The sequence below is a fragment of the Brienomyrus brachyistius genome, unplaced genomic scaffold (genome assembly GCF_023856365.1).
Source record: "Brienomyrus brachyistius isolate T26 unplaced genomic scaffold, BBRACH_0.4 scaffold49, whole genome shotgun sequence".
NCBI lineage: Eukaryota > Metazoa > Chordata > Actinopteri > Osteoglossiformes > Mormyridae > Brienomyrus > Brienomyrus brachyistius.
The window spans coordinates 1856908-1881887 of NW_026042324.1; the positions used below are offsets into that span (position 1 = coordinate 1856908).

A 24980-nucleotide genomic window follows, 5' to 3' on the forward strand; every position below is an offset into this window, starting at 1 on the left:
TCCCCTTTGTTCCCCCGCCTTCTCTCCCTTCTCTCCTGCCCTGGTCCCTCCTTTGTTTGCTCCTCCTCCTGTCTTTCTTCCTTTCTCCGTTCCTCGTTCCTTTGTTCCTCCCGTCTCTGTTCCTTGTGCCCCGGTGTACCCGCCTTGCACTCCTGGCCCCTTTGTTCCGCCCGTTCCTTCTGTGTCTCCCTTCCTGGTTTGCCTGTCTGCCTTCCCGACCCTCTGTCAGGTTTTGTCTTTTGTCTTGTCCCTCGCTCTGTTTTGTACCTCGGTCCTGTTCCCTGTCCTGCGTTAATTCTGTTCTTGTTTTCCAGGTCCTGTCCTGCCTCGTCCCGTCCGTCGCCCCCTTCCTTGGCGCGCCCGGTGTAGCGCGCCTTTGGGGGGGGGTTCTGTCATGCCCGGCTCGTCCGCTCCTCCTGTGTGCCACGCCCCCTAATTACCCACGTGTGATTTCCTGATCCTGCCCAGTCGTGTCTTGTTTCCTGCTGTCTGGTTCCGTGTATTTAAGTCCTGGTCTCCCCAGTTTGCTTTGTCTGTCATTAATGTCAGTTGATGTCAGTCTGCGTCCAGTGTTCCCGGCTCCCCGAAGCCAGAATAAACCCCCGTTTTCCCGTATACTGTTGCCTGCCTGCTCCTTCCGCACGATCGCCGCTCTCTGCTCGCGATCGTTGCCCACGACTCGTGACAGAATGACAGACCAGAGAAAAGCAGCTTCCGTGACTGTGGAAGACTACCGCGGTTACGTCGATCAGCTGCTATTTTGGATCGCCCAGCCCGGCATCCGGGAAGATCTACCGGCCTGGGATCTCATCAGCCGGAGCTGGGACATCCTGGACCGGCTGTCCCTGGAAAAGGACGCGCACCTCGCGGAGGATGTGCGCGATAACTTCCAGCGGGTGGCCGAGTTCCGTAAAGAGCGGTGGGTTGCGCTACGAGAACCGAGGACCATCCTCCCGCGGTCAGCTTTCTCAGACAGTGCGCAGCCTATCCCCCCGACGGTGACGCGGAGAAGGAGGAAGAAGCGGACGGTCGCCCGGACGATCGTCCTAGGGGCGTGCGCTCTCGTCCCCGCCTCCTTCCCAGCTGGTGAGCTGGAGGACGACACGGAGGCCCTCAGCGCTGCTAAGCCGCCTCCGCGACTAGAGGCCATAGCCGAGCCTGAGGAGCTCCCTTTGCTCTTGCCGCCGCTGCCTGCGGATCCCTATCCCGTGCGGCCGCCGCTGCCTGCGGATCCCTATCCCGTGCGGCCGCCGCTGCCTGCGGATCCCTATCCCGTGCGGCCGCCGCTGCCTGCGGATCCCTATCCCGTGCGGCCGCCGCTGCCTGCGGACCCCGCTCCCGTGCGGCCGCCATTGCCTGCGGACCCCGCTCCCGTGCAGCCGCCATTGCCGGCGGACCCCGCTCCCGTGCAGCCGCCATTGCCGGCGGACCCCGCTCCCGTGCAGCCGCCATTGCCGCCTTCGCCGCTGCCGCCGCCTGCGCAGCCGCCTTCGCCGCTGCCGCCGCCTGCGCAGCCGCCTTCGCTGCCTGCTGCAGCTCCCGGGCAGGCGCCCCCACTGCAGCAACCTGCAGCTCCCGGGCAGGCGCCCCCACTGCAGCAACCTGCAGCTCCCGGGCAGGCGCCCCCTCTGCAGCCAGCTCCTGTTCCTGACCGTGTTCCAGTTCCTGACCGCGCTCCAGCTCCTGCAGAGGCACCCCCTCTGCAGCCGCCTGCGGCAGCTCCCGGGCAGGCGCCCCCACTGCAGCCACCTGCTGCAGCTCCCGGGCAGGCGCCCCCACTGCAGCCACCTCCTGTTCCTGACCGCGCTCCTGTTCCTGACCGCGCTCCTGTTCCTGACCGCGCTCCTGTCCCTGCAGAGGCGCTCCCACTGCAGCCACCTGCTGCAGCTCCCGGGCAGGCGCCCCCACTGCAGTCACCTGCAGCTCCTGTCAGCGCTCCAGTTCCTGACCGCGCTGCAGCAGCTCCCGAGGCGCCCCCTGTGACAGTTTCTCCCTCGCCCCGGCGAACTCGACCCCAACCTGGGGTCATGTCTGTGTCCCGTAAAGGGAGGGGACACAGACGCAGGGCTGGGGTCCCGCCCGCCCTGCCCCCTGGCTCGCCCTGCCTCGCCTGCGCTGGGGCTCGGTTGGCGCCTGCGGGTCCTGGCCCTCCGGGTCGGCTGTCGCCTGCGGGTCCCTCTCCGGTGCCTCGTCGCCCTGCCTCGCTCCCCTCTCCGGGTCCTGGTCGGTCGCCTGGGGGTTCTCCGACGGCGGCTCCTCGGTCGCCTGCGGGGCCCCTACCTCCGGCCCTCCCCCGGACATCGCCGCCTGCTGCGGCTCCCCCCCTCGCCTTGCCTTCGCCCTGGCCCCTTCCAGCTCCCTCGTCCCCTTCCCTGGTGCTCCCTCCTGCTCCCTCCCTGGCCCCTCCGCGGGTCCCTCGCCCTGTCTCCTCTGCCCCTTCTCGGTCCCCTCCGGCTCCGGCCTCCCGGCCGCCTGCGGCCCCTCCGGCTGCCGCCCGTCGCCCGCTGGGGCTCCCACGGGCTCCCCTTTGTTCCCCCGCCTTCTCTCCCTTCTCTCCTGCCCTGGTCCCTCCTTTGTTTGCTCCTCCTCCTGTCTTTCTTCCTTTCTCCGTTCCTCGTTCCTTTGTTCCTCCCGTCTCTGTTCCTTGTGCCCCGGTGTACCCGCCTTGCACTCCTGGCCCCTTTGTTCCGCCCGTTCCTTCTGTGTCTCCCTTCCTGGTTTGCCTGTCTGCCTTCCCGACCCTCTGTCAGGTTTTGTCTTTTGTCTTGTCCCTCGCTCTGTTTTGTACCTCGGTCCTGTTCCCTGTCCTGCGTTAATTCTGTTCTTGTTTTCCAGGTCCTGTCCTGCCTCGTCCCGTCCGTCGCCCCCTTCCTTGGCGCGCCCGGTGTAGCGCGCCTTTGGGGGGGGGTTCTGTCATGCCCGGCTCGTCCGCTCCTCCTGTGTGCCACGCCCCCTAATTATCCACGTGTGATTTCCTGATCCTGCCCAGTCGTGTCTTGTTTCCTGCTGTCTGGTTCCGTGTATTTAAGTCCTGGTCTCCCCAGTTTGCTTTGTCTGTCATTAATGTCAGTTGATGTCAGTCTGCGTCCAGTGTTCCCGGCTCCCCGAAGCCAGAATAAACCCCCGTTTTCCCGTATACTGTTGCCTGCCTGCTCCTTCCGCACGATCGCCGCTCTCTGCTCGCGATCGTTGCCCACGACTCGTGACAACTTGATTACTAAAAGCAAATTATTGAAACTATATTTGTACAGGAATTATCCTGTCCCAAGCTTTTTGATCCATATAAACGGTTGGTCACTATAACCATGATTACTATAAGCGTTTTCCACTGTATTTCTGTTTGTGGAATATTGTGCGTATATTTTCTTCAGTACATACTGCCATCATTCACCAATCCCCATAGTTATTGCAGGCAAGTCGTGCCTGAGAACTGACATCAGTCAAAAAACCTATTTACAAAGTATATAGCCAGCTCCTAAGCTAAGAGTAGGAAAAAACTCTTAGTTAAACACTCTTAGTGGTAAGATAAAATGTTTGTGAAATACGGGCCCTAATGTCTCATACCCTGTACTGTCCTATCTGAATTTTGCCTTCTCTGGTAAAGACTTTGAATGAGGGCAGAGAGGTTAATTCTATAGATGAAATCGAATGTCTATATTATGCAGTTGAGACTTCAGCCACTAGCAGGGAAAAGCAACTTGGTCTTTAATGAAAATCCATGGTGCTTCCAACAGTAGGTTAATCGAGTCACTATTTTACATGCAACTGAAAAGTTAAGTAGCTATAAAAGGCATGTAATGTGATAATTGTACTGTACATATTCCAGTCAAAATTCCAGGACACACCTCTTGAAAACCATTTAATAATAATGATCCTAAGCACACCTCAAGGTTATGTGGTAAGTATTATCTTGTGAGCAAGGATTGAGTGCTACGACAGATGACCTGTCCCCGACAATACCCCCGACATAAAGTAAGAAAAGTAGTCAACTTGTGTCCAGCACTAGTGGAAAGTCCTTTAGGACTGTCGGAAAACAATTCCAGGTGGCTACATCTGGAAACTGATTAAATTAATACTAATTAAGAGTCTGCAATGCTGTCATTGATGCAAAAGAGGGCTATTTTAAAGATTATAAAATCTGAGAAAATTTTAGATATTGAACACATTTATTTATTATTTTTGTTGTTGCAATTGCAAAGTTCATACTGTACAATGTTATAATCAGAATTATTATTGCCTTTAGGTGTTTTCAGGTTTCTCCTTTAAAATCTGGAGTGCATTTATATTATTATTGCAGGAGCAATATTTAAGTTTATAAATGTTTCTGGAATGTTGTAATATTGTTAATTTAATTGATAGTTAGTGGCTGGATATCAGACCTCTGTTTTGACAGGAAGTTAGTATTGTAGATAAAATTGGCATGTCAGTCCAGTCGGGGACTCACTGCTTTCTGTTCAATCGTTGCTTCTCATTCGCTTTTGATTTATTGCAACAGGCAACATACATCTGCATGCTTCATACCCACCTGTTTGCCAGCTTGCTCATATTTCCCTCCCACTCACCTGTAACCTTCCTGTGGCACCACATGCTCACCAAACTGGATCTGCTTTCTAAACATATGATTTACATTCAGCATCATTGCCTGGATTAAAACACATAAAGGACAAGTCAGCATCTGATTAGTGCTGGTTGTTGTTGGGATTTCATTTGGAAAACTGCTAATTTGCACAATCTTTAACGGCCACTTAGGTGGTGAACTGCGGTTCTTTGTGTGTTTTAATGTTCCTGACTTTAAATGTCATTTATATTATTCACATTTTTCATATGTCTAAATGGTTATTTCCAATATAATCCTCCTTTTGCACTATGACCAACATTTGCAGTATGACCAACTGTAACACAAAATCCCAAAAATGCTCACATGATTTAATTTATTTGTGTTCTCAATTTGCTATTTTTTATTTGAATTTATTTTAAATTGTTTATAGCTCTTTAAAAATAGAAGTGGCTTCTCTTTATCAACCAGTATTGGTCTAATATTGGCAGTGGCACAGACAGGGAAGCAAACACTTTACATGACGCGGCTTCCCTTTTGGGGGGGTTAATCAGTTCCAGTTTGGCATCCATACAATGTTTCTGCAAAGTTTGCAAATGATAAAACAAATAGTTTTTGAATTATTATCTTAATGGTGTCATGTCAAAACTGTCTTTTATGCTATTACTATCCAGTGCAGCTACAGTTTTGGGGCAATCTGTCTCATAATTTAATCAATTCCTGTTCAACACCCATACAATGCTTCTGCTATGTTTGAAAAAAGATTTATGGTACTAAAGGGATCAAAACTCTGAAACTGCTGTTTTTTACTATCACCATGCGACACTCCTTCAATTTTGGGGCAATCTGTTATGTAATCTAAGCAGTTCTACTTCATCACCCATACAACGCCTCTGCAAACAGTTTCGAGTTATTTTCTTAACAAGAAAAGTCTCCACAGAGGCAGACTGGTCCCAAAACCATATATATTCCCCAGAGTCCAGGGAATGCAATAATTTCACACATCAAGGCAATAAGAAGGACTCGGCTTGTGTGTCAAAAGAAAATGCATATTAGGATCAAGCATCAGTAACTGTAGGAGTTCCCAGCATGATTGTGAGACTAGAACCGTCATCACAGTAAATAGGTCATTTGTTTAAGCAGATCTTTAATGCCATATTATTATACCTAAATTGTATTGACATACCTGTACAGATTTCAGCCTTTTGGAAATCAGTCCTTCACTTCAAAGTGCTCCCTTATACACTTTTTGGAAATCAATCCTTCAGTTAAAAGTATTTAGGAATGCAAACAACAGCAATTAAACAGACACTACAGTTAAACAACTAAAATATTTATTAACTGAAAAAATGTACAGAGTTCTCCATCACAATGCTGACTTTTAGTGAATGAGATCAACTCAGAATAAAGAGATACTGTACACCGTAGAAGGTTACACTGAATACTTGAATGAAATATTTAGCCAGTTTGTGGGTTGAATATTTTTTTCCAAAAAAGGAGCCATCAAATTATGGCAAGATGTTTTCTTGTGTATTTCATTCAGGTTCTGTTTAAAGGACAATTTCATGGCAGATAAAATCAATTAACTACAATATGACACCAAATCTGAGATCAGCAATATACTGAAAGTGCAATTCGTATTGTTCAAGGCTGATCATTATTCTTTCCATATTTTTCCTCATTAGAATTGACAGATTTCATTGCTGTCTGATAACAGAAATAATAATCAGTGCTTCTATGCTAACCAATACTACGAGTTTTGGACAATAATACACACACAAAATCAGTGTTGTTAAAAAATACACACTTTGCTTTCTCCTACAAGTAGGTAGCTTAGGACTGAAGAATCTATATTAACACACCCAGTGTCTTCTTGATATAGTCCTAGCTTTACACAGTATTTACAGACAAGGAACCCCCACCAAATTCAGATAAATACACAATTTTGGAAATTATGAACAAAAGCTCAGTATTTTACATTTACACAGAAAATCTAAGGGAAAATGTTTCAGTCATTTCATATAGTGCCATTTCAATTTACATTTCCACGAATGACAAAAGGAGAATGGGCTGTTTTGAGTGCTGACAAAAAACTGGCATTGTAAGCTGCCTCTGCCAATTGCTGCTGTGCTCATTCTGTACATGTGTGTGTGCATATATACATCATGCATAGTACCGTGCAAAGGTCAAAGAAAATGATCTTCATTGTATATCAGCTTAGCATTTTGAAAAGCTCTGCAAAAGTAACCTTAACCCTAACATACCCATGTATGCTTTGCCCACTAGCACACCTTGTTTGGCTAAACAATACCTTACTTATTAATTAACTAATTATCTAATTTATTGAGCTGTGGTTAAATTAAATGGATACATGGAATGAATGCAGTACCCCTGAGGAGCGGTTTGGGAACTGAAGTGCTGTTCTTCTTGCCAGCCCACAGTATGTCAGTGACTTCTTGGAGAACAGAACAAATTCTTGTTAGTTTTTGTTTTTGTGTTATGGATAATTTGCATATTTTCTAATGTTAAATTGTGTTTTTTGACCAGACACACACGTACTACCCAGATAAAGAGCTTTAAACATTTTTTTTGACTGCCTAAGACCTTTGCACAGTACATAGTTATATATTTATAAATACACATACACACACACATACACAAGAAGAGGGTTTCTTTCTGACATTTTGTCACTGTTAATATGAGAACGTCTTTTGGAGTTATTCTTTTGGAGGAATTTGTCTACCATGGACATTTTTGGGTATGGACAGTAGAGACATGTCCCTTCCAATATGTCCCTTGCAATGTGGGAGTACTGTATGTGTTTGGTGGAGTGAGTTCGGAGCTGATTTGGTCCTTACCAGCATTGAAACCAAACCTATGCCCTTGCTTTCTACTTACTGAATTTGCTACTGTGCACAACTTTATACCAATTGTTGGGTACTGGTTCTCATTGAAAGGGGAGCCCCCATGATGGGGTTATACAGTTGTGACCTCGGAAGTTAAGAGGGAGGCTGTTGCTCTTAAAAAAAACGTTTTCCCTTCTTAAACATATCAGTAACAGTACTGCCAGTAACCTGTTTAGTTCATGTTGCTTCTCTTTTGATGGACAAAAACCTAAAAACATGAGACAGTGAACAAGGAGGACCGGGAGAAATCGTGGGTTGATCTCGCTTTTGTGACAGACACGTTCGGTCCACTAGGGCTTCAGCAGCATCTCCCGGTACTACAGCCAGTAGAGCGACCATTCGTTCTGGAAGCAAAGCTCCAGTCGCCTCCAAGGTGTTGACACTTAGGCCATAGTCTGGTGTATTGCAGAACAAAAATTAAACTTAAAAAATAACAGAGCAAGCTCTTTAAACCAGAGAAGCACTCTAAGCCTTCAGTAAGAGCTGTGTTTAGTTGTTCATAAGACATTCCAACTCCACTGAACAGCAGGCATTTCCATTCTACAGAAGGGGAAAAAAATTGTCATTAGTAGCTACCCAGGTAAATATGCTGTCGTGTGTTAGCCTGCGTGCAGGGAACCCTGGCAGCAAATTTTATTACCTTGCATATGCATGTGGTACAGGGAGACCCGGGCATGTCCCACATGGAGCCACTGAGGCGTGTGATGCCAGCGCTGTCCACGCACGTTTTCCTGATGTCGTAGCTGATGTTGTCGGCGAGGCAGGGGTCTGTGACACAGCGTGGGCAGCACTCGCCCTCAGACACTGCCGAGTACTCGCAGGAGAGCGTGGGACAAGCTAGGGGCCAGCAGTCCACCTCTCCTGCCTGGCACATACAGAGGAGGAAGAGGAGTAGGAAGGTTAACACACTCGGCTTGTGTGATGAACAGGCATTCTTACATGATGAACCATAAATGGAGGCTGGGTGGAAGATATTAATCATGCAGTCACCTGCAGGCAGAAACTATAAAAAATGCCATTTTGGCCAAGTGGCGCATGAGCTCCAGGTTACTGTCCCATTATTTCCCAGTTAATTGCAAAGCTGTCACTGTAACATGACTCCTAGTCAAATTAGGCAGCCACAGCACTCGCCAATTAGGAAAAATGAAATAAGCCACTCCAAAGTGAGAAAGGTCACGTTTTAGCGATAGAGACCAAAATTACATGCATTAAAATAATAATTGGTTACTGTCGGTATACTCACTGCCTTTTACAAATTAGCTTCAATTACTTACGCATACATTCATTTCTTTTTTCATCAAAATTTAAATTAGTGCAAACTTAATAAAAAAAAACTCACAAAGTATAAAACAAATGTCTTACATTTACAGCTTATTTTGTGGTTCATCCTCTAGCTCTGTTCCTTTAACAATATTATTAACAAATTATTATTATTACTATGTATGATTGTCTGCTGCATCAACGCATTATACCATTTTATAGTTGTCTACCAGCAAAAGGATTCAAATGCTAGATTGTGTTTAAGGGTCATGGCAGTGTTTTATATGTGACCCATCGCCACGAAATGAGTCTTAAGTTGCACTGGTAGAACTGCACCCATAAGACTCATTTCGTGGTGATGGGTCACATATTATACTTATAACAAATACATAGAGCAGTGTTTCTCAATACGGTCCATGGGGACCCACAGACAGTCCCTGTTTTTGCTCCCTCCCAGCTCCCTGCCAGACAATCCACATTTTTGCTCCCTCCCAGCAAACAAAAACATGGACTGTCTGCAGGTCCCCGAAGGCCAGATTGGGAAACACTGACATACCTTCCTTATTACTGACCTTTCCACATGTCTTTGAATGTATAAAAAGCAAATTTAAGTGGCAATAATGTAAGTAAAGAATTTAACAGGTTTATTCTATTATACTCCATGCCCAGTATGACAGATGGTGCATGTATAAAATGTATATTAAAGGAGTCATTTACTAGCACGTCCTAGCCAAGAAAGATGACCCAGTGCTGTGAGTATACAGACCAGACATCTGCACTGCTGACAGCTGTAGATCCACTTGTCCCCGCTGTGGTAGAGCATGCTGCCACTCTGGTGTACACACTGGCTACTCTGTCGGGTGTCACACTCTGGACAGCATAGCAAATCTACACTGCGGTTCTGGCAGTCACATGCCATCCGCCTACATGTGACCGTGCCGTCCTGATGAAAAGAACAGGGGTTGTTGTATTAAAGCAGAGGTCATTACTGGCGGAGCTGAATTCCCTGCTGTTCCACTGCTGCAAGGGTTTTTGGGGCACATCCAGTAAGAAACTGAAAGGCATTGGCAGAAAAGTAATGCAATGGACTTTTACCTCAGAAAAAAAATGGTGATATTAGATTAACCCTGCATTTTCTGCTGTAATAGTGAAGAGCAAAAATTTCTCAAAGTAAGTCATATTTCATAATCAAGGAGATGGTTATATAAGACAGAAAGCATCCTGAGAGTACTTGTATGCTTTGCAGTCTAGTTCAGGGTGATCTTAGTGACAGGTATCCTCTGCAGAGGACTCTGTTAATGCTTTGACATTCTTGGCACATTCATTCTTATGATAGATGCTGATACATAAAGCACCTCAGTATAACTGAAGAGTAAACGGTAAAATCCACTGAGGCACATAAGCCCCTTTAAGACCCACTGAGTTGAATTATGAGCACCTCTTTGGGTAATATCATGCTGATTTCTTTACAGTGTGCTTTGGCTGTTACCTGAATGGGAAAAAAAAACTTATGGTATATTTGCCTATTTCAAAAAAAGAGATAAATGAAATAAAGACCTGCAGAATGATGGATGCTGCATTAAGAGACACTGGCACTAGGAACAAGCAGAATATAACCCATATATTCAGGGGTTTCAGGTTGGATGAGCCTGCTTAACACGGGCAGAGCTTGTGCGTTCTGAGTTACCCACCTTGCAAGAGCAGACAGAGCAGCGATCCTGTTCCAGAGTCCAGACTTGCCCGTTCTGCTTAAGCGCCCCCTGGTGGAGGCAGTCTCCCGTGCATGGAGGGCTGGAGGTACACAAGCAGTCAAAGCTCCCCTGCAGGTTCACACACGCAGAGTCATTCCAGCAGGTGTGTGTCTGTGTGGCACACTCGTCAATGTCTGCAACACACACAGGAACACGCTGGGCAGTGCGCACACATCAGCATTTATCCATGTGTGAAATACACAGACATTACATACATTTATCTGCTGTGCTCCTTTTGAACCTGGGTGTATTTTGATGAGCTAGATCACATTCATCAGGCCATAGATGTACCAGCTGATGCATGTGTTGATATGCTGTGTAGATCTTTACAAAGCCCTAAAATTACACAATACTTCCTAGTTATGAATTAAATGTTCATTTTATTCCAAATACACATTTGCCAGGTTTCCAGACAGGGGAGATTAATTTGAGACAGTTGTACAAAAGGAGATTAAAACATTACACAAATCTTCCATACACTGTTGCGTTTTCAATCAATACAATATTACAAATGTGATTACAAATGAAAATGAGTGTGATCACAATTTTCTGTCAAATAAGGCGAAACTCAGAAACGTAATCGGCATCCATCCTTCCGCAATACGGACAAACCTGAGACTGAGCTTTGTAATGCTGGGCAGTATGTTTCTAGAATGCCTTGATAATCTGATTTCATTGTGCTGCGCACAGATTTCAAAGCACCCGAGGGAGCACAGCAATCACATAACATTACTGAGCCTGCTTCATGTTTTACAGTAGGGACGGTGTTCTTTTCTTTTCTCGTCTTCTGTGAACATGCTGTGACTTACCAAAAAGCCCTAACTGGTTTCATCTGTCCAAAGGACATTCTTCCAGATGGACTGTGGCTTGTCAACATGCATTTCAGCAAGCTCCAGTTGGGCTTTTTTTGTGTCTGTATTTCTGGAGTGGGATCTTCTACCATGAAGCCCGCTTTCCTTCAGACAGTGATGGATGGTGTGACTTGAAACTATAGTACCTTGATTTTGATGGTCAGCCTGGTTCTGTGACTGTCAAGGGAGGTTCCCTACTGTGCTGTAGACCGTAAACATCTTGATAATATTAGCAACCGTGGTCACAAGAACATGAAGCTCTTTGGAGATGGTCTTCTACCCTTTACTTTGCTTGGCTATTACCTTCATCCATTCCTCTCTGCGTTTCCTACTCTTCTTCCTGTTCTGTGTGATACCCATTATGACAGAAAACCTTTGCAATTTTTTCTATTCAATTAGTCTGAGTGACTGATTATAAGACTGAGGACATCTGTGATACTCCATCCATCCATCCATCCATCCATCCATCCATCCATCCATCCATCCATTCTCCGCTGCGCACATGATTCGCAAGTAGTCACCCCAGCCACCTCTGTCAGCTCCTCCAAAGGAATATGAAATATTTTGCTATATTACTTGTCATGTTTCTGGGCCCATATTCACAAAGCATCTTAAGGCTAAAAGTAGCTCCTAACTTGCCTATTTAGGAGAAACTCCTAAAAATACTGGTTGTGTCAGTCCTAAATGTAGGACTCTTCATTTTTTGGACTAAGAGCAATTTATAAAGCCCCTTAGCGCTAAAAGCAGTACTTAAGTCTGGTAGAACTAAAAAGAAGCCAAGACGATTCCTAAGTCACTAAGACCATTTCATAAACAGTCATAAAATGGCTGCTATTAATCCACGTTGCAATGTCTTGCAAACGTTAAATGAGTTTTGATTAACTTAAACGACACCACCTTAGTCGGGAGGGGATAATGATTGCTGTGGAGCTTGACACAACCCCATCATAGACAGTGGAAAACGCTTATAGTGATCATTATAACTGATTTTTTTTTCTTTATGTCTCAGGCAGATTACCATTTAATTGACATTTGTATATTTTGTCTGGGTCAGTGCCCTCTGATCCCTCCTCCTGTGACCCTGCCCCATTTGTATCACATTTAATATATTATGTAGTTTCCCATTGTAAATCACACCCAAAACGATTATATGCATGTGATCATCATGTTAGCCATCACATGCAAAACAAGTAACCAAGCTTTCAAACTGATTTTAAAATACTGTGAAAGTGGGTCACCAGACCATGTTGTTATAATCAGCAGGCTTGAGACGGTTGCGGGTTTAACCACTAAACATGTCTGGCTGAATGCAACCACACGTTCCCATTTGGGTGCCTCCGTTTGGGTGCGACAGCATAGCTCCCAGCCCCACGTTACTTGCGTCCATGTCCAGGATAAAAGGGAAACATGGATCCGGATACACTAGCACGGGGGCATTGGTGAGCTAGTTGAAGGCCATAGCACAGGCATCCGTCTATGCGAAACTGCTTCCCTTCTCTTTGAGACAGTGCGATGGTTTCACAATGCTGCTGAAGTCCTTGACGAAGCATCAGTCGCCAGCCCCAGAAAGCGACATAGCTTTCTCACATCGGGTTGACTAGTGCAGGGTTGACTAGTCCCACACTGCTACCGTCTGTTCCGGGTGAGTGGCCACACCTTCCCCGCTGACCATCTGGCCCAGGTAGCTGGAGAAGGGAGCACTTCCAGGGGTTCAGCCGTAACCCTGCCTGCTGGTCACGGAGAACACAGTCTTAAGGTTCCGTATTGCCCCAGCAAAGTCAAAAGCATGTACCAGGAGATTGTCGAGGTAGACAATGCACTCGGTTTGGGGGACATGGGAAAGGACTCGTGCCATGAGCCATTGAAACATGACTGGGGCATTGCACAGGATGAACGACATCGACTGGAAGTGCCATGGTACGTAGCTCATGGAGAAAACAGTCTTTGGGCGAGCTTCTGCGGCCAGTTCAACCTGCCAATAGCCAATTTGGAGGTGCAGGGTGCTGAACCACATTGACCTAGGGATGTAGTCAAGTGTGATGCCAATGCATGGCAGTGGATAAGTCTTTCTTCACTACATTCAGCCGTTGGTAGTCGACGCAGAACCGCCATGTCGCATCTATTTTGACTGCTGGAGCCGCCCATGGGCTGTCGGATGGCTCTATGACTCCTGCCGCTGGCATCTTTCTGATCCTTTGCTCCACTGCTTGTCGCTTCACTGGGGCAGTCTGTGCAGATGTAGGCAAATAGGCAGGGCTTCCCCTGTGTTGATGTGGTGCTGCACCAGGGAAGTGGTTTGGCAATCTTTGTCCCCAGCAGTGAAGATGTCCTAGAACGAGTTCATTAAACCTTAAGCTCGTCCCGCTGCTCCACTGTCAGATCCCGGCTGCCTCCTCATTGCCACACTTCCTGTACAGCTTGCACTGTCTCAGGAGATGCCCCCACTGCCATGTTACTGTGTTCTGCAATCGGGGCAGGACCTGTTGCTGGTGCTCTTTCCTCAGTTGCTACAGACTGATCCCTTCCCACAGTTAGTGGTCTTCTTCACACAACTGCTGCTATAGCGCTGGAGGGTCACCATGCCTGTGCCGAGGTGGAGGCTTGCTATTGGCACGTCAATGGTGGTCCCCAGTCAAGTCAGCGGGTCCAGACCAATGATGCAGGGGTTGGGAATGTCGGCAAGCCAGACTTCCTGCACCACCGTGTGTCTAACCAGCTGGATGCACAGCTGCCTCTTCCCCTTCATGGCTAGGCGCACGCCAGTCACCGATTTGAACTGCACATCGGTCATCCTAACCAGATAGTGCAGCTCCGCCGGTACCTGGTATCATGCCAGGGATGGATCAGGGTGACCCCGTGTCCACCAGGACTCGACAGGGTGATTCGGCAACCAGGCAGTCGAGGTACAGACCTATAGCCTTGCCAAGCCGGCCCACTCTAGGTGCATGTTAGACTGGCGTGCATTGAGGGTGGCATTGAGGGCATAGTGCCAGGTCAGGGCAGTTGCGGGCAAAGTGCCCAATCTCTCTGCAGCGGTGGCAGGGAGCAGCTGCTGGTGCACGGCGTCTACACCAAGGCTCGGAGCGGGTCATGCGTACTGTGTCTCCTTCTGCACGGTGTGGCTGACGACCAGTATGATGTTGCAGGACAGGATTTCCGCCACCCTCTCCGCCTCTGCCAAGGCCAGCAATAGGAAGTATCTGTGCAGCCACTCTGGAGTTAAGGCCTTGATAGAAGCCTGCCAGGCCAGATCTTCCTGTATGCCGCTGGGGTAGTCCACGTAGCCCTTCTGTGCAATGATGTGGAGATCTGCTATGAACACTCCAACCGCCTCCATGGACTGCCACTGGACGAAACGCAGCTCCAGCCATGAAATTTTGCTGCTCCTCAGAAACCAGGCTGAGGAGAGTTTGGAGTGCTTCACCGTCCAGATCCAATGCCAAGTGCACCGCTATCTCCTCCTCACTCTACCCATTGTGCCAGACAGAAAGGAGCGCTTGAATCAAGTAATTCTCCAGGGGCTCCTTCCCTCCATAGTGCCAGAGTTTCAGTGCGAGCTTCATTCCCCTCTCTCATGCCTATGCGCTCCCTTCGGCTTACTCTGCCTAAGGCTAGGATGGGCGGACTGTGTTGGAACCATCAGGTTTCCTGGGAAGGCTCGCTGTTTGGATCCCAGGGTCTTCTGCTGGTCTTCCAGTGAACCCCATCACTTCCGCCGGGACCCTTGCTCCAGTTGATGGAGGTCACCATAATATGCTGCTGATCGCACTTCTGACACCAATGAAAAGTGGGCAGCCATGTCGTTATAATCTTCAGGCTTGAAATGGTTGCGAGTTTAACCACTTGGTGGTGTTTATTGCACCATTCGTACTGATAAAACACATGCACACTGCCCACCTTGCCCATCGTTCTGCTTACTCCTAATATGCACGGTGGGCACACAAACACACACACACACACACACACACAGACTGGCACGATATGTACAACTATAAACATTCAGCGCTATACATGTGTCATGCCCCCCTGATTATCCACGTGTGCTTCCCCGATCATGCCCAGCTGTGCCTTGTTGTTTTGATCAATCCTGTCTATATGAGTCCATGTCTTGCCTGAGTCCTTGGTCTGTCATTGATGTTAGTTGGCGTCTGATGTTTCCCGTCCGAAGTCCTTTGATTAAACCCCGTTTACCCCTTATTCTGTCTGCATGCCTGCTTCCTGCTCACTTGCCTGTCCATGTGCATTACCCGCGTACCCACCGCCTGTGACAACATGACATAACAACACAACACAACACATTTACCTACAACAGAAACGAGAATGGAGAACTATTTGCAGTGCTGGCATCAGTCCAACCTGCCGTGCTGCCCGCCGGTACCTCTGCACTACACTGTCTCCCCCCCAGGGGGTAATCCGTTCTGGAACCCCCACAAAGTCCTGGAAGCTACTGTCCGGTTCCTCTGCGTTACAATACATCCCATAAACTGCAGTGACACAGCACTGTTGTGTTTTTGATTCACACAGGGTATATTTTTCTTTTTATTTTGTTGTTCTTGTATTGCTGCTTTGGTGCTTTTGTCTTATACAGTGCTGTGTGACTTTTCTGTTTGCTATTGCTTTGACATTAATAAATATCAGTTTGCTAAAGAAAAATGATCGGTCAGTGACAATGAGGAAGCAAGATTCAACTATCATTCAGAATTGTGGAGCTCAGGAGCATGTTTACACTGATATTTTGACAACATATATAAGCATTTTGACTCATGGTTAAAATGATGCTGATTGTACTTTTCATTTTGATGGCACCAACTAATTCATTGGTGGAATTATTTACTTTTGAGACATTAGCTAATTGTTTTGGGTAAGTTACTAGCTTTTGTAGGCTTGTGCTATATGCATAACATGAATTGAGAAATGCTCTTATTGTATTGAGAATGTTAACTATGTTTCATGAATTGTGCCAAGCAATCGAGAACAACTGTAATTCGATTTGTCAGATAAATTACAGTTATATCCATGGCATTTTATAGGATAAGGAGTTACAAGATAAATGGATGGATCATGACCATACATCCATGTTATTTATGAAGTACTCTTCATGGAATTACTGGAAAATTGATTTTTAGTGAGAATAAATTTTTTTGTGGGAGAGGACAAAGTGACTGAAGTAATTAAATCAAGATGACTGTCATCATAAATATTTTTACACATAGACATAAATACAGCCTGTATCACTTAACAGTTTCAGTTTTGTTTCAGAGTATGCTCAAAGAGCACTGGACATTACCAATAAAGGCCAAAATGGAATTCAGGTAAGCTTTTTAAGTTTGAGTTCTCCTTAGTCTGTGATACTTTGACTGAATGTACCTGAATGTGAATAATGTGTGATGGACCAGCACTGGATATAAGGTTACACATATACATAAAGTGATTGGAAAATGACAATAAAAAAAGCCCAATATATCACATAAGTAAGTTTATATCAGTACGCAGAGATAAGATTTGCGTGTTTTGTTGCTTATGTAGATATATACCAGCTGATATGAGTATAGTGCATGTCTGTTTTCATATTGCATAGAAATATGCATGTTAAAAGACATAAAAGCACATTTAAATTGACCTATTTATTATGAGATGATATACAAAGCAAAATTCCAAAGAAATGGAATGGATTCTAAAGAATGCATCTGAAAATAGTATGGAAACCAACTAATGTTATATTTAATTGTTTGCTAGATCACAAAAGGTCATGAAGTTAAGTAATTCATGCAAATGTTTCACTTTATGGCACGACACATATTGAGAAAATTCTAACATTTTTGCTTTATCATTATGCCCAGTTTACCACTTAAATGAACTCTGGCTTGACAGTCTACGGAGCCAAAGGGTCGATGATTAAGACAATGATTAAGACAATGTTATGCTTATTTAAGGTAGCCCAAAAATAAGTGCAAATTGGCCAGAAAAAAACTTAGAGGTATAACGGGTCAAAAGCAGGATGGCATGGGCCTTGAGTGTTGTCCGAAGACGAGAATAGTTTGAATAGTTGGTCAGCTCAGCTTGAGTGAAGAGGTGGAAAAACTAATAAATTAACGAACAAATAAAAACAACCTGAAACAACCTAATCATATTTAAGCACCCCCAGTCACCTTCTGGCTGTGGCCTTTCATTACTGCAGGATATACAAATATCTCACAGTCAGGGTGGAGAGTAAGTGCCTCATTAGGAAAAACACGGTTGGAATAGGTATTTTACATTACCAGCTCAGAGGATGCCTCTTTAATGGATTCCACACAGCTCTTGTATCTATGCCAGCTTCCTACAGCGTTCCCATTTCTCATGGGGAATTTGGCAAAAAACGTCTTTATATTAACACTGACATCTTAAGCATGCTGAGTTGCACTTCGGTGCTTACCAACACAGGATCCCCCATCAAGCAGGTAAGATCCATTGTCCTGGAAGCCACTTCTGCACTCACAGTGATACCAGCCAGGCAGGTTGACGCAGCGGGAATGGTTGTGACACTGGATCAGGCCTTCTGCACATTCGTCGATATCTGCCCAGACAGAGAGTCACACAGATCACTTAGGTGTCATAAAATGTTTCAGGACTCTTCTAAACAAAAATATCACCACTCTGGTATGTTTTATCTGGTGTTTGTCCTTTCACCTTCTCTGATGTTTACAAGTAACCTTCTAATCCATCTTACATAAACACTGTTGGTTTGTTTTTCCAAACAATTTCCTTGGCACTCTATTTACTTTTTATTGATACATGTGTATACAGTGAATTCCATTAAGATGAATTAAACATTATGTTTCCTATGAACCACAAATGCAGTAAGTGATATTTTGAGCTTAAACAATAGTGCAAGCCTTGATACTGTATTTCCTGGACTTCAGCAAAACAGGGCAGTTTTGACACTTGATCCTGTTAAAACGATAGCTCAAGATATTTGATTGATCTTTTTTCAGACTTTACAGAGGCATTGAATGGGTGTGGAACAAATAAATGTAGAACTGATATATTTTCAGACAGATCAACCCAGAGTTGCAGCAGCGCTACATGGTGACAACAAAAAAAGGGGAGGCAGTTTCAGACATTGGATCTCATTAGCGTAACAATTCCAAATGATTTGGCAAATCGTTTTCAACCTTTCCAGACCTGTTATAAGGGTGAAGATCTGGACCTGTTTAAATTGTGATAGGAAAATGGGCAGTTTTGAGTCTTGATCTCATTAAGATGATAACTCAAAAAGTTTTTGACGGATCTTTTTCATACTCTGCAGTGACATGGTATGGGTGCCAAATTGGAATTCATTAAATTCTGAGACACGTTGTAAGGTTGAAGCTCTGGACATGGCCAAACTTTGGAACAAACCTGACCAAAATGAAAGCAATCCCACATAGGGATAACAAAGAGAAGGCCACCTCACACACTTGATCTTGTCAGCATAGTAACTCAAAAAAAAAAATTCTGATCTCTTCCAAACTTTGCAGATACATTTTATGGGTGAGGATCTGGCCTCTTAAAATTTTGACACACCAAAATCACACCAAAACTGAGGCAATCACACTTTGTGACAGCAAAGAGAAGGATGAGATGATTAGAGGCTTACCCTTGTAAGGATGATTTGCTCTGCATTAAAAATGCTGTGCTCTCCTGTAGCTCAACAGATAGAGCATTGTGCAAACAATTCAGAACACATAAACAATATACAGGGCCAAGCATACAGGACACGAATATTTTCAGCCATGTCCCAAATATTCTTGTCTCAAAATTTTTATTTTGTGCTAGCCAGTAACAGCAGATCATGTTTCACATTTAACTTCAGCCGAGGGGAATCATAGATAAAATTTTAGCTCTTCTGGGGAAATAAAATATTGGTTTGATGCAGAGGCACAAGCAATAATACAGCATCTAAAAAACAAGTTAGCCTTCTCTGCTATTTCCAGAAGAGAATAAAGAGCAATTAACGCAAAAACTAAACGCAGCTTTCAAACGAGGAATTGCTTGCTTATATATAAGTCCCATGTTAGTATGCAAAAATTGGCACAATTAGCCTGAATTGATGAGCGTTGATTTTTAAGTATGTTGATATGCAACAAGGGTGGCAATCTCATCCAGAAAGGGCTGTTGTGTATGCAGGTTTTCACTGCAACTCCCTAATTAGATTACAAATAAGAGGACTGATTAGCTGAAGAGTTCTCACACCTAGATTTGAACAGATGACCTGAGGGTTATCCACAAAACCTGCCCCTACACAATCCATTACCAATTCACATAAGGTATTTATATGACACTCAAAAAGTATAAAATTCATATTACCATGCATAGACATATATGGTCTTTATTGAGGTAAAATACATATCAAATTAATGGTTTGTCAAACAAATAAATCCTACATTCATATACACTCCATATTAAATGTATGTCATTAGTCATATATGTCCTTTATTCATGTAAAATAGATAGCAATGTTTTGTCAAACATATAAGGTCTACATTGATGTACAATGCATATTAAATTATTGTTTAGTCAGTATTTGTTTTAATGCATAATTCTTTGAATGAATCAGTGGAATTGTGGAGAGTGGTACCACACAACTAGTATTTTGAAAAGGAAAAATTCTTTTTCAGTGGATGCATTCACTCTGAGTTTTGACAACATACAGTAACATGATTTTTCTTGTGTCTAATTAAACCGAATGAATGTGGCGGTATCATACATGTCTTTCGTTAAAATATTATAAAAGCAATATAAATTTTTATTAAGAAACAACAAGGACTAAACACGTACTTCCTACTGTTTTATCGCAAATGATAAAATGTAAAGTTCATGCAAGTTTTATATTTTTTCCGATAGGCTTTTCCCTTGAGTGCCCTACATGTTAAGTGTGTGTTTTTTTAATCCTAAATCATGAATCATCACGTAAAAACACAGACTTGTAGTGAACATATAGAAAACATCATGCATTATTATATATAATTGAAAAAAGAAAAATGCTTGATAGCCTCATATGAAACTTGCATTTTTTGGCCTTTTGTGGAGAAGACTGACCAAGTCATAACTCAGAGTTGTGTGTTGTGTGAGGGTGTTATAATGATTTTATCATGTCTCAGGCTCTGTCAATTGCACAGTAATGGAAACATGCTGAATATTAATAATATTTGTTATTCATATTCTAAATTATTACCTTAAACTACATTTACATCACATTAACATATTTAGCTGCCACCTTTATCCACAGTGACATGAGCCTAGATCATAAGAGTGGAACTTTGACAGTAAAATCATTTCAGCCACGATGATGTAACCAATAATAATTTTTATGACTTAATCAATTGCAGTTGAATTGTGACATTGCAAACAAATACATCTGAAAGATGAAATGTCCAGAAAATAAATGTTCAGTGTGTTTTGTCAGTAGACAGAGTATGTTGTCTTGGTACTTTAATATGTTGATTTAATGCCGGGAAATACAGTACAAGGTAACGTTGTTAAGCAGATATAGAGGTTGGGGGAGACTCAGTGACAAAGGGCAATGTGTGTGTGTGCATGTGTAGGTGTGGTCTCCACAATGTGATAAAAATGTGTTATTTTGAACTTGTGGTGACATCTCAGTCCCCACAAGGGGAAACTCAGTTTAATAAAAATGCAATCAAAGTGCAATGAATGCAATAAAAAACTAAAAATGCCATATTTTATTTGGTTACTTATGGTTAAGGTTAGGGCTGGGTAGGGGTTAAGTTCATGTTGGGATAGAAATGAATGCAGAGTCCCCACAAAGATATAATTATAAATGAACGTGAATGACATATACGTGAACAACAGTGAAGTACGGTGGATGTGCATCATGATTTGGGGCTGCATTGCTGGCTCAGGGCCTGGACAGCTTGTCATTACTACATGGAAAATTAATTGGCAATATTTTTAAGGTATTCTGCAGGATCATATCAGGGTGGCTGTACATCAGCTGAAGCTCAGTAGAAGCTGGGTGACACAGCAGGACAATGACTATAAATACTGAAGTAAATCTACTACAGAGTGGTTTTAAAAAAGGAAATCTCCCTTTTGGCATGGCCTAGTCAGAGCCCAGGCCATAACCCAAAAGAGATGCGGTGGAATGACATCCTAAAAATATGGCTAAGCTGAAGCAGTTGTCCAAGGATGAATGGTCCAAAACTCCTACTGAATGTTGTGCAGGTCTGATCCACAGCTACTAGAGCACTTTTTTGAGGTTATTGCTGCCAAAGAAGGTTCAACTAGTTATTAAATCCATGGCTTTGATTACTTATTCCAACCTATACTTTGAATGTTTGAATTATATATTCAATATGTACAAGAACAATAACCAATGCAGCTCATTGTAGATGACGATCCGATTACGTTTTATGACCAATTAATGCCAAAAACCAGGTCATTCCAAATGATGCACATACTTTTCCTGCAACTGCTGGTTGATGTGCATATTTTGATTTAAACACAGTATATACAATTTGGGTCCTCTTGCAGGAAATCGGGTCTTCCTCATTAAATGTGCACCAACTAAATTGGTATACATATACTTCATCTCTACAAGATGAGGCAAGAATGGTCTTTTCCCTAAATCATGTTAATATCATTGCTGTTCATTCATTCAGAGTGCAGGTGGTGTAGCTGATTTGACAGCCAAAATGCAGGGGTTGTGGCATCTCACCACAGCTGGGCTGATTATCCCCCTGCTGCTGCTTCTCACTTCACTATTACATTCCTGCAAGGTTACTGCAAGGGAATGTAACCTGCATTATACAGTCATCTGTCTAATGTCAAAGCAATGTCCTGTCGCTTTGACCTCCATTCTCATCATGAGATCTGCTGGAAAATAACATCTGACAAGTTGAGGAGTAACAGATCTAACCGGGGGTCTTTATTTGTAGGTCACTCCTCTTATGAGGTAGTGCCTTCAGGATGAGAATGAAGTCTGTGAGACAAGGTGAGATGGAAATTAATGAGAATTAAGCCAGTCATTCTGCATTAGATAGAACAGCCGATCTGATGTACCCGTTTGTGAGGTCATTTTGAGTCCTGAATGTATAGTGTGAAGAATGTAAAGAAGCCCACTCTATACATTATAGATGAGACAAATGGAGGCAGCAGATGCATACTGAATAGGTACGAAGAAGTCACACTTTCAGTTCATCTCGGTTTCTGCAGGTGTAAATGCAGTATGCTGATTCTGACCCATTTGAAACATGACTGATGCTTTAGACTGACTGGATTTGCTCCAGTGGCTTTTCATGTAAAATCCAGGATATGTTGCCCTGAAATGCCTATTGAACTAGATTTGGTGGTGTTGAAACCGGCAGCATTGCATTCCCTAGTTAGCCCTGTCACCTGGTCAGGCCATTTAATCCATACTCATCCCACACTCACCATCATGTACTATTTTTAGAAGTACTGCATGGATCACCTGGAAATATGAAAGTTAATTAATGTGCTTTCAGCTGAATGCTCTGAATCCTTGTTGTAACTTGTCTGAAAGTATACTTACTCATTTATTGCACATTCTACTTATATGACAAGTTAAAGAATCTTTCCCCACCAATTAGGTGGTTACTTGTATTCATTTGTATATATTTTAATGTCCATGTTTGAATATGTCTAAATATTGATATCATATTTATTTCTTTTTTGTATTTTGACCAATATTGCCTGTGAGATAGTAAGAATTATACACTAATGATATATATGAGGTCAGGAGGGGCTACAGACAGTTTTTTTTGTGCAAATGATGTACATGTAACTCATTTATGTTGAACTGATGCTTTTATCCAAAATTTCTTGGTCCTAAAAACATCTAGGGCAGATCCCAGAATATCCAGGGATTTTTGTATGTACATGAAAATCACATTATGAGGTCCAGGGATGGTTTGCTGTTATCCACGGCTATCTGTGGTAGGTCTTGCAACATATCACTTGCGGATACGGGGGGACTACTGTAACTATTATTATTAATTATAAAGCTGAGGGAGCTTTGGTGTCATCCTGCTGTTGCTGTAGATGGTCTGCTTATGCACTTTCATTTCATGCACGAACAGAGCCATTTCTTTTGTAGAGAAGTGTTCTTTTCTACTGCCTGGCAAATTCATCGCAATAATAGCAATCTGCCTAGGTACAAGTGCACCTGCCTCTTGAACGGAATGGGAGATGACACACTGATTGGTTTACAGCATTTTACGTCCCAAACACACCCATGACTAATTCCGAGACTTAGTACAACCCGTTTGGACCATGTACTTGGTGTTACCACTATTTTTTTGCCATTTAACTAGCAAAAGTGGGTTGGGCCCAGAATGTTTTGGTGTTTTTATAAGAACTCACACCTCCTATCCTATCCCGGGTTTGCTAACTCTTCACTCCATTTTTTTCCTTTTGTTGTAGCCATTAGCCTAGGGGTTAACTTTTCCCAACCTACACTCTCTATGGTTGAATGAGTAATTCAATGTGTACATGAATAATACAACAATTTGTGTGTTATCGGTTAAAATGGTTTGTGTTTGTTCATTATTGCTACTTCGAAGATGGTCAGATTACATTGACCAATCAGTGCAGAAAAAAAGGTCATTCCAAAGTGATAATGGGGAGAGGTTCCAATAATCCCATTGAACACTGAAAATATTATATGCCAAATATGTATTTGATAAGACACATAATTAAGTAAATAATTAACTACTGTCATTGAATAGGTAAATCAATAATTGCTGTTTTCATGCTGGGCAAATATGTTGAGTTTCCTTCCCAAACTTTCCTTTTTTTCTTCTTACCATAAGCAGCAGACACACAGGAGACGTTTAGTAGATAAAATGCGCTTGGGGAAATTTGATTAAATATGGAGAAAAGGAACCGTATACCCTACATTGTTAAATGATGTATGAGATGTTTACACTCGGTATAGAAACTGGAAGTGTGGCTCGGTGGATGCTGCGATTCCCCAGCATCAGTAGAAAATATAATCCAGCATATCAATGTCACATGAACAGACAGGGAGTTTGATGGCGGGGAATGATAAGGAACAATTGTTATATTTCACTTGTGATTTTCATTTTAAACAGAACATTTGGTATAATTCCTAGAAAATACTGTGTATCGCTATTCCACCCACAGAAATACACAGAAATGGTTTTTGGTCCAGATCACCCAACCCTGCAGACCATACAAGAGGACGTGAGGAACATGCAGTTTCCCAAGTCACAAAGTAAGTGAAGTGTCTTTTTTCGTTAGCTGACTATGACTATGTTTACTCGCGGTAACCTGATTAAGATTTCTACATGTGTTTTTAATGACCTGATTGTGGCACTAGTCAGGTAAACGCAGTAATTAGGTTATTAAAAACACTCCCCAAGCTTGCATAACTGCCAATTCTGGTTAGCTTGTTGGTACCTGACAGCTGCTTCCGGAGTCCCAAAAGCTAACCAATCATGGAAGGTCTCCTTCTCCAGCCTGATTGCCCCATTTACCTCTGATGTCCCCCACCGGGTTCTGCAGTTGCCGCTGCAACCAACAACCTTACAGCCACGACTCTGTAGAGCTGCCTCAGCAATAGCAGCACGGAACACTACCAATTTGGACTCAATGTCTCCAGCCTTTCTTTGAATGTAAGAGAAGTTTTGCCGGA

The 24980-nt window shown here is 43.8% G+C and overlaps 1 protein-coding gene across 1 annotated transcript in view; it reads right to left on the reverse strand.

Annotated features, from left to right (window-relative positions):
• Nucleotides 1–5872: 5872 nt before the first annotated feature.
• The window catches only part of LOC125723490 (protein kinase C-binding protein NELL1-like), a 217441-nt gene continuing 198333 nt past the window's right edge, over nucleotides 5873–24980 (reverse strand). The window contains exons 17-21 of the mRNA XM_049000104.1: nucleotides 17739–17879; nucleotides 10413–10606; nucleotides 9488–9664; nucleotides 8102–8326; nucleotides 5873–8001 (exon numbers count right to left, since the gene is read on the reverse strand). Coding sequence (XP_048856061.1) covers nucleotides 7951–8001; nucleotides 8102–8326; nucleotides 9488–9664; nucleotides 10413–10606; nucleotides 17739–17879 — 788 coding nt within the window. The 3' untranslated portion in view covers nucleotides 5873–7950. The remainder of the gene's footprint in view (nucleotides 8002–8101; nucleotides 8327–9487; nucleotides 9665–10412; nucleotides 10607–17738; nucleotides 17880–24980) is intronic.